This window comes from Anthonomus grandis, chromosome 3, assembly GCF_022605725.1.
Source record: "Anthonomus grandis grandis chromosome 3, icAntGran1.3, whole genome shotgun sequence".
NCBI lineage: Eukaryota > Metazoa > Arthropoda > Insecta > Coleoptera > Curculionidae > Anthonomus > Anthonomus grandis.
In genome coordinates this window covers 27,715,644-27,732,400 of record NC_065548.1, presented here as the reverse complement: position 1 = coordinate 27,732,400, position 16,757 = coordinate 27,715,644, and the positions used below count along the sequence as shown (strand labels likewise).

The 16,757-nt window shown below is 31.5% G+C and overlaps 1 protein-coding gene and 1 non-coding gene across 4 annotated transcripts in view; one reads left to right on the top strand and one right to left on the bottom strand.

Annotated features, from left to right (window-relative positions):
- LOC126734274 (39S ribosomal protein L46, mitochondrial) overlaps positions 1 to 16,757 on the bottom strand; it is a 245,198-nt gene that overhangs the window by 249 nt on the left and 228,192 nt on the right. For all 3 annotated transcript variants that reach the window (XM_050437822.1, XM_050437821.1, XM_050437823.1), the window contains exons 2-5: positions 5,393 to 5,478; positions 4,692 to 4,878; positions 332 to 456; positions 7 to 281 (exon numbers count right to left, since the gene is read on the bottom strand). In XM_050437822.1, coding sequence (XP_050293779.1) covers positions 7 to 281; positions 332 to 456; positions 4,692 to 4,878; positions 5,393 to 5,453 — 648 coding nt within the window. In that variant the 5' untranslated portion in view covers positions 5,454 to 5,478. The remainder of the gene's footprint in view (positions 1 to 6; positions 282 to 331; positions 457 to 4,691; positions 4,879 to 5,392; positions 5,479 to 16,757) is intronic.
- On the top strand, positions 5,892 to 5,963 carry Trnaa-cgc (transfer RNA alanine (anticodon CGC)). Its single transcript has one exon. It is a non-coding gene; the product is annotated as a tRNA-Ala (tRNA).

Sequence of the window (16,757 nt, the reverse complement as noted above, 5' to 3'; positions counted from 1 at the left end):
ACTTACTTTTGCCCCAACACTATCCTCACTCCTCACAGCCTTTGGATACTTATATTTATAAAATCCACAAGGTGCATTTCCAAAAATATGAGCCTTTAAGTCTTTTCCACATTTCTCTTGTAATACTCTATCAGCACATTGCCTAAGGGTTTCACCTTCTTCCCTTTTGGCCTGAGGAAGCACATACATATCTTTATTCCCAATTTTTTCCTTTATCACACAAACTAAATGTTTGTCTAGTTTTCTGTTCACTGTTTTAACATTGCCTGATTTATCCGAATCTAAAATCCAAGTTTTTCAAACAGTCCGGTTGTGAGACAAAAAAATGTACCTGTAAATTTATCAGCAGGTTTAAACTTAATAAATTCTTCCTTCCAGGCATCTATTAAATCTTGCGTGGTATTTTTGACAATCACTTCAAGTTCCTCGAGTTCTTTTTTGTTTGATGCCGCGTTCCTGTAAAAAAAATACTTGATGAGTATTAGAGTTTTTGCAGATAAACTTTGTGATGTGCCCATTATCTTAGCTTCTGGTGATTTTCTACTATTTATTTATATTAAAATCTATAAAAAAAACATTACATATAATAATTTTACAGTGGAATCTTGAGAATCATTTAATATATTTTACTAGAAAAATACATCTTTCATTAATAGAAGTTCAGAATTTTTATTTTTAAGCTATTAGTTTTAAATAAAAATAAAAGAATAGATCAATAATAGCAACCTGGAATGAGTACCATTCATTTTTAAAAGGTAACACCAGTTTTTCTACTCTACCTCAGTGTGAACATCATATTCTGAAATAATAAGCAAGATATATGTATAATCTTTATAACCATATTAAACTAGGTAATAGTATTATTTTTTTTGAAAATCGTCTATTTAAACAAATTTGATATAATAAACTTAAATGTAAAAAAAATCTTTAAAGTTATTTATTGCATAGCTCTAAAGCTAGCAATTAATATTATTTGATTTCAATTTTCTAACAAAACCATTATAGTTATTTATTTCTTTTATAGAATTTGGTAATTCTGTTTGTAATTGTTAAATGTTTTAATTGCATCCATAATGGAGTACTTAAACCTATTGTCGTCCTAATACTAACTTGTTTGATATAACTATAAGAAGTTGCATGTTAAACCTAATATTTATGTTACTTTTTTTGTTGATCATGAAGAATTTTATATGCCATTTTACATTTTTCAATTTCTAATATTTTTTGTAACCTTTTTAAGTTTAGTTCAGTATAAATTACATCTGATTTCATCAAATTTTGTTTTGTAATATTTGTGCTTTATGAAAATTTGATTCAGCACACATACCCCAGATTGGCAAAAGATATCTGAAGTGGGTTCAACAGAATGCATTATAAACTTAAGCAGATTTACTTGTATTTTGATTTATTCAAAAACAGCCGCTTCATGTAAGTATTAAGGTGGTTATTAATGAAATTTTAGTGCATCTACATCGGTTCCTTTGTAGCATAAAAGAGTGTTGTCAGCAAAATTAAAATATCATGCCCATATAAAGAGTACAAGCACATGTAGTATACCTGTGGCATACTACATGTGCTGGAAAGCCCTTCACTATTTGTTGACAATTTTTCCAACAGTTTTTCAATGCTTTCTACATCGAACGCTTTTCTCAAGTCAATGAAGTTTTGGTTTAATTCATCAATGATTTTTGATAATTCTTGATCATTAATTTAAGCTAAGATATTTTTAGTTATTTTAGTTACCAAAAAATTCTCAATTTTATTATTAATTTCAGTTTTTAGGTCTTCGAGATCAATTGAGCCACCAACCCGAGCAAAATATTTATTTATAGTTTTAACTCTATCCAATTGGTTATTTATAATTTTGTTGTGAACTAGTACAGAATCAGTTTTTTTACATTCTTTCCTGCCAAATTTGTTTAGAAAGACTTGTTTTTTGACACTTTAATTTTGTTACTTTCTTAATTTAGGCTAGATATTGGTCCTCAGGATGATTGATCTATTCTTAATATATATTGTCCCTTTATTTTATTAACTTAAGAATTTCATCATTTAATCAAGTGTTATTTGATCAAACTCTAATTTTTTTAGTGTACTCAGACTTACGTTGCTGCCACATTTGTTGTTTTTCCTAAAAAGTTTTTAATCATTAGATTTAATTTCAGAATTTACTTTTCGTTTATAAATTTGTTCAGAATAATGTTAGGGATCATTCATTTTGCACTAAATTATAATCAGTAAAAACATGATCTATGAGAGGGACCTAGGTACCATGAAAACTCTCTGAAACTGGTGGCATATTCTTCACCCATTGTATTATAAATTTTAAAATTGTTTACTGCTACAAAATGTTTATAGTTAATTGTTGCTTGAAAATTGTCCAACAGATTAACATACATATCTTCTACTATTTAGTGGGTTTAGGATGTTTAAGTGTTAGAGATTCTAAATATTGCAAAAAATAGTTAATGCTTAGAGAGCTACACAACACTTATTTTTAGATTTTAAATAGTACATACAGTTTTTTCCTAAAACAGTTATTTTATTTTTAGAGGACAATCATTGACATAATAATAATAATAATAATAATAATATGAAGGCAAAGATTAGCTACAAGCTACTCTTTACCTTTAATAAAAAAAAAACTAAAAAAATTAATAAATTAATAAAAAAAATAATAATTGCAACTATACTTTTTATTAGCATCAGATGCATTCTCAAATAACAGCTAATAATTAATACTCCAAGGCTCAAGGCTTTTGTGTGTAAACTAAAATAATACAAAGTACAGATCCAACCCTTAAGGACCCATATCAAATATGAAATCAAATGCTTCTGGCATTGATGACATCACATTGCAAATGCTGAAAAGTTGTCTTCATTGTTTTCCATGTTACACATATAAATTGCTGTCTTGAGAGGGGTTATTTTCCAAGTAACTGGAAAGATTCTCTGGTTTATCCTTTGCTAAAATCTTCAGATCCTAAAACTTTTCAAGATTTGAGACCAGTAAGCTTGTTTCCCATTATTTCTAAGATTTTAGAAAAAGTAGTACATGCTCAGATAACAGAATATTTTATAACAAATAGGTTTTTTCCAGTACAGCAGTCAGGCTTTCGGGCAAATCATAGTACAACTAACTCTTTTAAATATAACTGACAATATTGTCAAAATACTAGATTCGAAAAAGGCAGCAATTTTAGTTCTATTAGAACTACTCATGATTTAATGTGTGCAAAACTATCTTTTTATGAATTTGATGATGCAGTATGCCATTTCTTTGGGAGTTATTTAAAAGGCTGCAGGCAGTTTGTCAAATAAAATGGAGTTACCAAGAAATATTATCTGTGATGTACCCCAGGGATCTATTCTTGGGCCCTTGTTATACATATTATCTATACAGCTGATATATTCTCAAGTTCGTCTCTCTTTCATATTCAATCACACTCTGAAGGCACAGAACTATTGCTTAGCTTTGATCTTGCCTACCCAGAGGAACCGGCTCAGCTCTTAAATCAAGACTTGAAGAGAATCATTACATTTTCGAAGCAGCACAATTTAAAAATTAACTGGAACAAGACTGAATTATTACTTTTTTGACCAGAAAATAAGAGAAAAAAATCTCTTAAATCGCCTCTCTATAAAAATTGATGAGAAAATATTGGTATTTACAAACTATGGTCGAAACTTGGGCTTATATATTGATGTAAGTTTACCTTTTGAGCAACACATTTCAACCCTATTAAAAAAAGTTATGTGAAAATGAAAATGCTATATGAAAATAGACATATAATAAATTTTAAGACTGGAAAAAAATTATGTGAATCACTAATCATGTCAATATATTCTTATTGTTTTATATTATACTAACCATTCTTGCTGTAACTAAAAAAAGAATTCAATACATCCAAAACATTTGTTGTAGATTCATATATAAATTGAGAAAATTTGATCATTTTTCTGCTAGTATTAAGGCATTGGGTTCGCTCAAATGTGAAAATAATTATGTTTATAATTTTATATTATTTCATTGAAAACTGATTGGTAAAAAAGAACCTAGTTATTTATATGAAAAGTTTACTTTTAGGGATGCTGTACATAGTCATAGTTTAAAAGATTAAAAATTATTAAACATGCCTCAGCATAGAACATCATTGTTTCAGAGAGGGTTTACCTACAATTCAGTTATTTTTAGTTTTTTTCAGCAATATTTGTTAGAACTTCAGTAATTTAAATATTTTTATTCACTTTTATCTTTCATTGATTAGTTGTAAATCACACTATATATTTTTGTTTTTGTTTTATTTTTATTTGGTATGATTGGTTAAGTGGAGGAATTGCCACAAGGTTAAACTTTGCCAGTTGTGCCCTTCATAGTGTGCACAAAATTATATTCTAATAATATTGTATTCGCTTATGAAGTTATTAATTAAGATGTTATTTATTTATTTATATGGTACATAAAGGCTTGGATTGGATCATATTAATTCAGTTTCTTATTCTAAATAAAAGAATGAACTAAAAGAATGGTTCTGCCATTATTAGAGCTAACAATAAAATTCCTTACACTACAGATTGAATGGATCTATGCCACTGTGCATTTTTGATACAATATTAGGCAAAAACTTCCTTACTTATGCAAATCTGCAATTGCATAAGTAAAGAATATTATTTATGATTCTGAAACTTACTTTTCACGTTCTAAATTAATTTCAGTCTCATTTCTTAAGCTTCTTTCATATTCTACGGCAGCAATGTAGTCTTTGAATTCCTTTTCTAAGTCAGTTAACTCTGGTGCTATGACAGGCTTTCTTTCTACAAGCACTGCTGTTAACAGGTCCCACTTTTCTTTTAAACACCCTGTGGTTTGTATATTAGCTAAAAAATTAGAAAAACATGTGATAACTACAGATATAATTTTCATAAGAAAACTTTTGCTATAAAGAGAATTTATTTATTTGTTTGAGAAACTTATTTTTAGAGATGCTCTACATAGTTGTGGCCTTATGTATAAAAAATTCTAACTCTGCCTTAATACAGAACCACACTGTTTCATGTATAAATATGTCCTTAACCATAATAAATTGCCCTTACAATTTGAAATTTTTAAAACAATTTTTTTATGACCAGTAAGTATGTAAGTTTATTACATGGATTCGGTTAGAAGATTTTTGTGTAATTATTGGTTTCTTCTTTAATGGTTTAATTGGTTAAGTGGAGTTCTTATGTTTAAACTTCGCCAATTGTACGCTTTTTATGTCAAAAGAGAACAACGCAATATGTTAAATGTTAATCCTTTATTGTAAAAATTAAATAAAGATGATATTTATTATAAGCTTATATATAAATATTTTACTGATTAGGTTTAAACATTAGAAATAAAATTACATACCTTTGCTGCTATATATAATATTTTTGGTGTTTTTTACTAATTTAATCGAATTTTTAAACATTTTAAAAAAGAATTTGTAATAGCGATTAGCGAAACCAGCAATTATACGTAAAGTGAGGTTATGTTCGAATTGTTATGCTTGTGGTGTCATCTGTCAAAATCAGTTTCTATCCAGAGGCGCGCACGCAATGAATATTTTTCATAATTATCTTTTAATTTGTAATATTATTATGTTTCTTGTACACTTATTTGAGTGTTTTGCTGCTTTTTACACTTAAAATTTTTTTTACTGTAAATATTCATACTTTAATAGTTTATGTGTGATCCTTGTAGCCTTTATTCGTTGAATAAATAAATATGAAGTTAATGCTTGGAGTTCTTTAATATTTTAAATAATTTTTTCACTGATTGTTTTAAATATTTTACTCAATAGTAACAATATCGATATGGTTCATAAGCTCTACGTATATATTACATATATCTCTATGATAGTCACAACGGGGGTGTAACTCAGTGGTAGAGTGTCCGCTTCGCATGCGGAAAGTCCTGGGTTCAAATCCCAGCTCCTCCATGAAACTTTTTTTTTCTTTAACGTTACTCCGATCGGCAAAACTCATTTTTATTCCATAAACAAATAAGTTCCAGACTCCAGAATGTCGAGATTTGAGGAAAGGCCTGGGATATTCCAGATTTAGGGACTCGTTTATCAGGAGCAAAGAACGTGGAAGAGGTGGAAAGCGTTTTAACCGTGCACCCCTATATTAAATGTTATATTGATATGGCTTGGGACACAGGCGGTTGGTGGCTTTTCCCTCGCCCTTGTATGTATAAATAAAGGGTGGATATGACCACTCCCTATTTTACTTGAGTATATAGTTTTCTTTACTTTTCGTTATGTTTGGTATCAAATGAAATAAGTTAAGCAAAAAATAATTAATTTTTTTCCTATATTCAGATTGTTGAATATGGTTTATGAGAAAATTGTTTTAACGACGTCGTTACATCTACATTTGTTCTTAAAATGGCTTTTTTATTTATTTTAGGTCTAAAAAATTCTTTGCCAATATTGTGCGGTTACAAAACCACTATTTTAATCAGTAACCCTTTTGGACGTTATTTGATTATTGGGTTAAATATAATAATATATAATATTTTATTTTGCTTTTTATGTTGTTTACATTCTTTTGGTTTTATTTCTAGTTACATTGATTTAATGTTGCTTTCGAATCACAATAAAGGTTATAGTTTTCACATATACATACTAATACATACAGGGTGTCCCAGCGAAAACGAAACAGAGCTATTTTCGGTATGAAAAAAAAAATTTTTTTCAAAAATCTCGGACACGTCGATTTTATTTTTGAGGGGTACAACTTTTCCTTACCAAGGCACCCTCATACCAGCAACCCCCTTCGAGGGGGTGGATTCACCCCTAAAATCCTAAATGGAAAGAGGGGTCGTATGATACCTTATTTTAAAGGTCTTTTAATTCTGAATATAACTGCCAAAGAATAACTTTGTAGTAAATATAACTTTGAAGTGGCTAAAATTAATTCTCTGGATAAAACAGCTTGTCAAAATTGCGGAAACGGCGAAAATGAAAAAGGTATTATGGACTCTTTTTTGGATAATATTTTTTAAAGAACAAGGAAATCCTATTTTCGAAGGGGTCACTTATTAATTAAGAGGCCACCTAATACCTGGAATCCTTTACGAGGGGTTAAAAGCACCCCTTAAATCTTAAACAGAAAGAGGGATCGTGTTATACCTTATGTTGAAAGCGTTTTCACTTTAAATTTAAATGGTGACTTCTGAGTGACTGATGGATTTCTTCTGGATGTGAAAGCCAAATAAAATTCTGGAAAAAATGCTTTAAATAAACCTTCATGCCTAAAACCCTTTCTTACAATTTTTTTTATTGGATCATTAAAACATGATTAAAAATTTATTAGTATTGTTAATATTATTGTTATTACACCTTATCAGCATATCATAAATAAAAACAAAATACCAAATAAAATGCAAACACAAGTATCTGAAGAATTTATTTAGCTTGCTAAATATCATTGGTACTTTTTTCATAAAGCAGCATTTATTTAAATAGTTTAAAATCATTACCCAGTCTTTTACGTGTTGAAACACTGTTAGCAATGGTTTATTCTACTAATGGTTTATTCTACTACTATGGTTTAGTTTATGGGTTGAGATGATAGAGTTTTTCTTTCGTTATAACAATTGTGCCAATAGAACGGTACAAGAATTTAATGACCTTCATCCAGAAAAACGAGTCAACAGAAAATACGTTCTAGAAATAGTTGCTAAATTTAGGGAATCTGGCAGTGTCTTAAATAAAAAGCGTTCAAAATGCTGTTGTTGTCAATGAAGCAATGCAAATAACTGTCCTAGGTCAACTTCATGCCGAGCCAGGAATAAGTGTCAGAAAATTGGCGACGAGTACAGGAGTAAGCAAAAGTAGTGTTCATAGGATACTTAAGCATAATAAATTCCATGCTTACAAGATTCATCTGGTGCAAGAACTGAATGAGGACGATTTTGACAGACGAGTGCAATTTTGTGAATCGCTTAGTGATATGATAACTGTTAATCCGCGTCTTATTTACAACATTTGCTTTTCAGATGAATGTACCTTTTTTCTTAATGGCAACGTAAATCGTCATAACTGCCGCTACTGGTCAAATGCAAATGCGGGCCAGTTTCGTGAAGTTCATACCCAGTTCCCTGAGAAGTTAAATGTTTGGGCGGGAATCTTGGGCGGCTCCATTATTGGTCCGTTTTTTCTGCCCGGAAATTTGAATGGAGAAATGTACCGAGATCTCTTGGAAAATGCCGTATATCCAAGAATAGTAGAAATAATGGAAGGCGGAAATCATTCTGATGATGATCAAGTCGTTTTCCAAGAAGACGGAGCGCCTCCACATTATGCTGCTGGTGTGAGGCAATATCTTGATGAGATATTTCCTGATCGTTGGATTGGAAGGAGAGGACCTTTTATGGAATGGCCAGCTAGGTCACCCGATTTAACCCCATTAGATTTTTTTTATGGGGGCATTTAAAAACAAAAGTTTACCCTACCCAACCAGACACCCTAGAAGACTTACGCCAGAGAATTATAAATGAGTGTCAGATGATAACACCTGAAGTTCTACAAAACGTCAGGCATCTTTTTGAGCAAAACCTGTATTCCTGCATGGAAGTAGGCGGGGCACAATTTGAACATTTAATAAATTGACGTAATTTAAATAAACTTGTTTTATTTAAAAGACACAAAAGGAAAAGGGTAGGTATTTCTTATCTCTCCACTTTTACTGGCAGTAAAGATTGTATTTCTTGCTATTTTTATATCCACAAGATATCCATCAGTCACTCAGAAGTCACCATTTAAATTAGAGTAAAAAGGCCTTCAAAATAAGGAATGACACGACCCCTTTTTCTATTTAAGATTTAAGGGGTGCTTTCAACCCCTCCTAAAGGGTTCCAGATATTAGGGTGGCCTTTTAATTAATAAGTGACCCCTTTGAAATTAGGACTTCCTTATTCTTTTAAAAATATTATCCAAAACAGAGTTCAAAATACCTTTTTCATTTTCGCTATTTCTACAATTTTGACAAGCCGTCTTATCCGGATAAAAAATTTTAGCCACTTCAAATTTGGCAGTTATATTCAGAATTAAAAGACCTTTAAAATAAGGTATCACACGACCCCTCTTTCTGTTTAAGATTTTAGGGGTGATCCCACCCCCTCGAAGAGGGTTACTGGTATGAGGGTGCCTTGGTAAGGAAAAGTTGTCCCCCTCGAAAATAAAAGCGACGTGTTCGAGATTTTTGTAAAAATTTTTTTTTTTCATACCAAAAATACTTCTGTTTCGTTTTCGCTGGGACACCCTGTATAATAATATAATATAATACTATAATAATATACAGGGTGTCCGGAAGCTAGATGCAATCCTTTAAGGGGGTGATAGCTGACTTAATTTCAAACATTTTAAGCTAAATATGTGTAGGTCGAAATTTGTTTATACATTTTTTATGGCAATTTTTGCATTTTTCTCAAGAAATACCAAAATTTCACACTTAAACGGTAATAGAGCGCAAGTTTCAATTAGTATCGGAGTTTCAAAGTTTATTTTGTTTTGTCTAATGTGTATTAATAAAAATACGATCAATTCCAAGCTTCTGTGTAAACTTATAGAAAAAATAGAGACATTGAAACGCCCTTTATTTTTAGATATCACTCAAGATATGCCGATGCCTGGCCAATTCTCAGAATTATGGCCTCTTTTGTGCGGCAGGTCATGTAAACAAAAATTATTAGACTGAGACCTCTCATAAGCCTACTAAGCATTAGAGCCCCGATTGTGGGGTTATTTTAGGTTTTAATGTTAAATAAAACACAATTTTGTTTAAACTATTTATTGTTCATGTTCAAAATGCAATCCATTATTTCTAATACAGGCAAAAGCCCTTTTTGTTACTTCGGTGGTGGTTACTCTTATGGTCATATCTTCTTTCATCCTGTCAAATGCTTCATTTATTTTGCGAATCAACTCTTCTCTTGTTCCTATTTCGGTGGTGTATACAAGCTCCTTTGGCTCCTCCATATGAAAAAATCCATCGGAGTTAGGTCAGGCGATCGAGGAGGCCAAGGAAAGGTTCCGCCTCTACCGATCCAACCGTCCGGAAAACAGTCGTCTAAGTAATTCCTGACAGCTAAGGACCAATGCGATGGACAACCATCTTGCTGAAAGATTATTGGTCTTTCTCGTTCCAATAATCCAGCTTCGTCTAGAAGAACGGGGATATCATTTTGTAGAAAATCTAAAGAGTTGGCACCATTTAAATTCTCTGGTAGAAAATGTGGCCCAATAATAGTCCTGCCTATTACTCCGGCCCACACATTGACCGAAAATCTGTTCTGAAATGATTTTTGTTTTTTCCAGTGCGGATTTGCATCTTTGGCAGCCCATTCGTGGAGGTTGTGGAAGTTGGTAATACCCTCCCTGGAAAAAATTGGACTCGTCTGTCCACAAGATACTTCTTAAGAATAACGGGTCCTCGATGTCCATGTTCAATAAAAAGCGGCAGAACTGAATTCGTCTTGCAGGGTCGTCTTCTTGTAAGCCCTGCACCCCCGTACCATGAAAGCATAGAATAACCAGACAAATAGAAAAATACTCCAATGCATTGTAAATTGCACCTATTTGCGGACACCCAACTCGATCAGCTGGGACGGTAGTTGGGCGGCCAAGGAATTTCGCTCGCGATGCGAGCTGCTGAGGTGCCAATTTTCTTTTCTAGCGTGTCGATTTTGATTTGTCTGGTTATTCTATGATCATATTGAGTTGGGCGACTCACCGACCGGCCTTGTGTGATTATTTTGTTTTTGGCATGACTTGCATATCATAATATTGTCATGTGATAAAGCCCGCACTTTTTTTCCCTAAAAAAAGTGCGGGCCCTAAAAAAAGTCGCCTAAGGGGAGTAGTTTACTTTTTTTAGCGTTGTTAATTTTTGAAACAAAACAAAAATGTCTAGTCTTACGCGTTTTACGGGTGGCGATAAATGTTATTATTTAAATTGCGACAACCTTAGGCGGAAATGCAGTTAGAAAATGTTTTTAAGTTTGCTAAACATATGTACATATATTTGAATAGGTGTGCAATGAGGAAGTTGAATGAAAAACAAAATCGGTTTTTTAGTATTAAAAACCGAAGAACAAAGTAAAATAATCAATACGTATTTTTTTATTTTGCTTAAAACCGATTATTTCAAAAGAAATTCGAGTTTTTAGTTTTGTATATATAGATATACAAAGCATGGAGTGACGACATTAAACTATCGTCTTATGACGTCACAGGCACATTTCAAACCGCTGTAACTCTGTTAATTTTGGAACTATGAAAATAAGAGAAAACACGTGTTTATTTATTTTTCATTCCCTATCAAAATCAAAAATAAAAAAAAATTGATTGAAAAATTGGCGGCTGGGCGACATCTTGAGAAAAAATTTTAAATAGAAAGGGGGGTCGTGTGGTACCTCATTTTAAAGGTCTCAATGAGTACTTTATAACCCTGAAATATTAGACCTATATCTTAACTTGTTTCAAAATGGCGGCCTAATAAAAAAGTATTTTTTTTATTTTAACGTTTTACATTTTTATGATTTTTGAATAGGTAAAAATCAGTGTACGAAAATAAAAGCGTCACTATTTTATTTTGACATAAAAACGACAGTTCTAAATGTCAAAATAACACATAAGCGCCATCTTGAATAAATGCATTAAATAGAAATCTTGTGTTACCTCATTTAAAAGGTTTTATTGAGTACTTTTAATATTTATTACATGGACTCGGTGGACTCCGTTTTGACCTGTCTAAAAGTAACAGCCAAAAAAATACACTGTTGCGATTTTATTAACGTTTTTAATAATAATAGACAAATAATTTATAATTTTTGAATTTTGGATTTAAAGATTAACTTTTTGGTTTCTAAAGACTTACTGAACCGCCCTCGTATGTCACATTTCACGTTAAAGGTTATTGAACATTATTTAGACATTCGAAAAACCAAATAGCTATTAAAAAAACTCGAAAAAAAATTTAAAGATATTTTTCCTTAACCGGTAAATTACTCTTGTATCGGTCATTGTTAGATATTGTTTAGTGTGTTTGGCAGTTTGAATTTATTGTTTTTTTCAAAATGGTTAATTCTCGTCCATTGGAGAAAAAAGTAGAAGCAATTTTTATTTATGGAGCAACGCGTAATTTTCATGAGACTGAAAGGGTTTTCAACGAACGTTTTCCTGATCGTCCTATTTGCCGTAAATATTTAAGGGAACTTGTAAATAAATTTACAACTACTGGTACTGTCCAGGATAAAAAAAACGCCCAGGCCATATATCTATTTCAGAAGAAAAGCAAGTCCAAATAATTGGCGAAATAATAGAAAATCCCCAACATTCTACTCCAACTGTTGCTGATATCTGTAAAGTTTCAACTTCGACGGCATGGAGAGTTTTTAAAAAAAATAAGTTTCACCCATACAAGATCCAAATGGTCCATCAACTGACTGAAGATGATCCTGACCGAAGAGTGCAATTCTGTGAAATTATGGCAGAGAGAGTAGAAAGGCAATCTACGTACGTGCGCAACATTTGTTTTAGCGACGAATGTTCTTTTTTTAAATGGTAATGTCCACAGACAAAATTATCGATATTGGAGTGATACCAATCCACACATTTTTCGTGAAACCCGATCTCAGTATCCGCAAAAAATCAATGTATGGGCAGGAATATTAGGGAATCATATCGTAGGGCCGCTGTTTTTAGAAGAAAATTTAACAGGTGAATTATACTTAAATATGCTGGAAATTGCTATCGATCCTCTCATAACAGAAATTGTTGAGGCTAATGTACATGAATTTGACATGGAAATTACATTTCAACAAGATGGTGCTCCTCCGCATTTTGCCAGGAATGTGAGAAATTATTTAAATGATAATTATTTTGGTTGTTGGATAGGTCGTCGGGGTCCTATTGAATGGCCAGCTCGGTCACCAGATTTAACGTCGCTAGACTTTTTTTTGTGGGGATACCTAAAGCAAAAGGTATACGAAACAGAACCTGCCTCAATTTTTGAGCTACGACAAAGAATCACTAACATTTGTCAAAATATTGAGGCAGATGTATTTAAAAATGCTCGACGTGAATTTTCAGATAGGTTATTTATGTGTCAAGAGGTACAAGGAAATCATTACCAGCATCTTTTAAATTAAATATTGTTTTTCTTTTGATAAATTGTTTATTTGTCAATTGTAAATTAGTATTTCATTGTATTCTATTAAAAACGTTAATAAAATCGCAACAGTGTATTTTTTTGGCTGTTACTTTTAGACAGGTCATTGAGACCTTTAAAATGAGGTACCACACGACCCCCCTTTCTATTTAAAATTTTTTCTCAAGATGTCGCCCAGCCGCCATCTTGGAATTTACAACTACCTAGTTTACAGTGAAAAATAGTATCTATAGACCAATTTACTTATGCCAAGTTTCAAAAATTTTTTTTGACCCATTCAAAAAATAAATGGGGGGGGGACTTCAAAGAAAAGCACTATATGATTTCCACTATAAACGTAAATAAAAAATAAAACTAATCAAATAATCTACCCTACAAAAAAATGCGCGCTAATACAGATAAAAATATCTTACTGGGCGAATTTCTGATCATTCATCTGTAGCAGTAGTTTCATTTTGTAAAATTTAGCACAATCCGGCAACCGCTTCATCGCTTCGTCGAAACAAACCGGCGCGATTTTAAAATTTTACAATAAGGCTGGCCGACGACAGCGCCAAGTGCGGCGTGCGCCACGTCCCTTGGTAGGATTACGCGTCTACTCTCTCGTTAGCCTATGATGAAAGGGATACTGTCCATCTTTCTTCATGGTCGTCCACACCCTCCATCTGTAACCTCCGGAGTTTGGTAACCTCCGATCTGGATAACGTTCCTGGTACAAGCCTCGTGCCAAAGCTCCATTACTGTTAGCGCGTTCATATGTGAAGACAATGTCAGCGTACTCTTGGTTGGTAAATTCCATTTTACAATATTGTTTAATAAAACGGGCAGAAACTCGATTTAAAAAACAGTGGATGCAGTCAGTACGAAGTTGATAATCTTACAAAATTAGAGGCGAGAGTGAAACTAAACACCAAGAGGCTAAAATCACACGTTTTTATTTATTAAGCGAGTACCTAACTTGTAACCCCCACCCCAAAGTACCTACTAGGTACCCCTTACCCTACAGTATCTACTATTACGTACCTCTGCTTAATTTTGTTTTTATTACTTTTTATTTACCTGAATATTTACCTGAACTGTCCCATAATAAAAAACCAATCCAGTAAGTTTTGTTTACATGACCTGCAGCACAAAAGAGGCCATAATTCTGAGAATTGGCCAGGCATCGGCATGAGAGATATCTTAACATAAAGGGCAGAAGCTAGGCATATCTTTAGAGAGGTTTGAACGACGAAAGCATTTTCATAACAATTATTTAAACATAAAACAAAGCATTTTTATTTTAACTCCATATTTATTTTTTACGTTTCAATATCTCTATTGTTTCTAATAAGTTTACACATAAGCTTGAAATTGATCGTATTTTTATTAATACACATTAGACAAAACAAAATAAACTTTGAAACTCCGATACTAATTGTAACTTGCGCTCTATAACCGTTTAAGTGTGAAATTTTGGTACTTCTTGAGAAAAAAGCAAAAATTGCCATAAAAAATTTATAAGCAAATTTCCACTTACACATATTTAGCTTAAAATATTTGAAATTAAGTCAGCTATCACCCCCTTAAAGGATTGCATCTAGCTTCCGGACACTCTGTATAATATTATAATACTACTCCTATAAGACTATTCAAAATTAGTCTAAATATTTCGATGGGTAGGTCAAACATTCATTTTAAGTTAATAAATATTGTGCATATAAATATTAGAGGTCTAAAGTCTGATTTTAGCAATTTATTGGCATTTTAAATTTTTTTTTAATTTTATTTTGAATCTCATACATTAGAGTCTCTATCAGCTTCTGGCATTTTAGGTTATGCAACATATTATAATAATGGTGAGTCTAACAATTTTGATGGAATTATTATATACTCAAAGTCAAATTTGAATCCGAATTTTGTGAACTATAAGCTACCAACCTTAGAAGTTATAACAAAAATTACACTATCCAAATTTAATTATAATATACCTTTAATTGATCATAATTATTTACCTTTGATGTTAAATTTCTCAGATAAGTCCATAATTATCTAGTTCTAAATCATTCGATTCTCAAAAAAAGTTAAATTATATTAACATGAATCAATTAAACATTTGTGCATCTGAGGTAAAATGGATGCATACTTTAAGTTATACTCAACCAGAAGAAGCCACAAATTACTTACTAAAAGAACTCAATACAATAATAGAAAAATCTAAAAGTATAAGCAATTCATTTAAGAATAATTATTATAACAAATTCAAGCCGTGGAATTCAAATGGTATAATAAAATCGATAAAAAACCGTGACAAGCTAAAAAAAGTATAAGAACAAAAATACAGAAATCTAAAGAAGTCTAATTAACTATTATAAAAATAATTTGATTTCATAGAAAATTAAAAAGATTTGTAATTTGATAAACGGGGCAACAAATGCGCAAAAATCAAAAGGCATTATAACCTGCATAAAAGATTTAAAATATAACAAAATCTTCGAAGGGAAATCAATTGTTAGTTATGCAAATAATTTTTTACAAAATACAAACATGGGTTAATAAATGTGAGAAAAAATAAAGGATCCACCTATGTCTTTCCGATTGCCTAATAGAGCCCACCCTTCTCCATGTTTATAAAGTCAGCAGAGAGTAATGAAATTACAATTGCCGCCCTGGTTTGGACAATCTGACTATTAAAATGATTAAACAATTACATGTGTATTTAAAGCCCTTAGTTTATGTAATTAATTTGATTTTTAAAACAGGAAAAGTTCCAATACAATTTTCAACTACTGTAGGGTCACTCATAAATAAAGCGGAGACAAAGAAGACTGCCCAAGTGAATAAATTTTGTAACTACTATATTATAAATGTAAATCACATAATCTTTTAAACATTATATGTATGTTGCAATGCTGTATATTACAGACTCCAAAATGTCCTACGTATAGAGAGCAAAGTGTTCCTTTGTAAAAAACAGTGTTACATTAGCTGTCTGTTTTATCAGTATGTTAAAATTCTTTTATTTTATATATATAATAGATCTACAACATGTTTTTCTTGTTTATAGAATATAATGGTTTCATATTTAGTTTGGTACGTGTATGTATTTTTGTTCGTTAGGTGTTAGTGGTCTTAAATCTAAAAATTTGACCGTTTATTAACCTCACAGAAACTTGTCACTAATAAGACGTCCGCTTCCTTATTTAAAGTGAAGAATCCTGTATATTTTATTTTGTATACTGTATTCAGGTATATGGACAGGCTTGACTTTGTGTATAATGTCCTATACCTAAATATAGGTTATAATAGAAAAAAGTTATTTGCGTAACCAGAAGTGCTATCTTGGAGATATTTTAGCAGAGGTATTTCTTTTAACATCGGTACACACTCAAATTTTTAACATCATCATCACCGGACTAAACACTTAGTTTTGCTCATTACAAGCAAACAAAAACATGATATAAATATAATATGAATATGATAGAATATAAAAAAAATTAAAAACTTAACCCAATATAAAGAACATAGAAAAAAATTACTTATATTACAATATTGTTATTAGAAAAAACCTCATC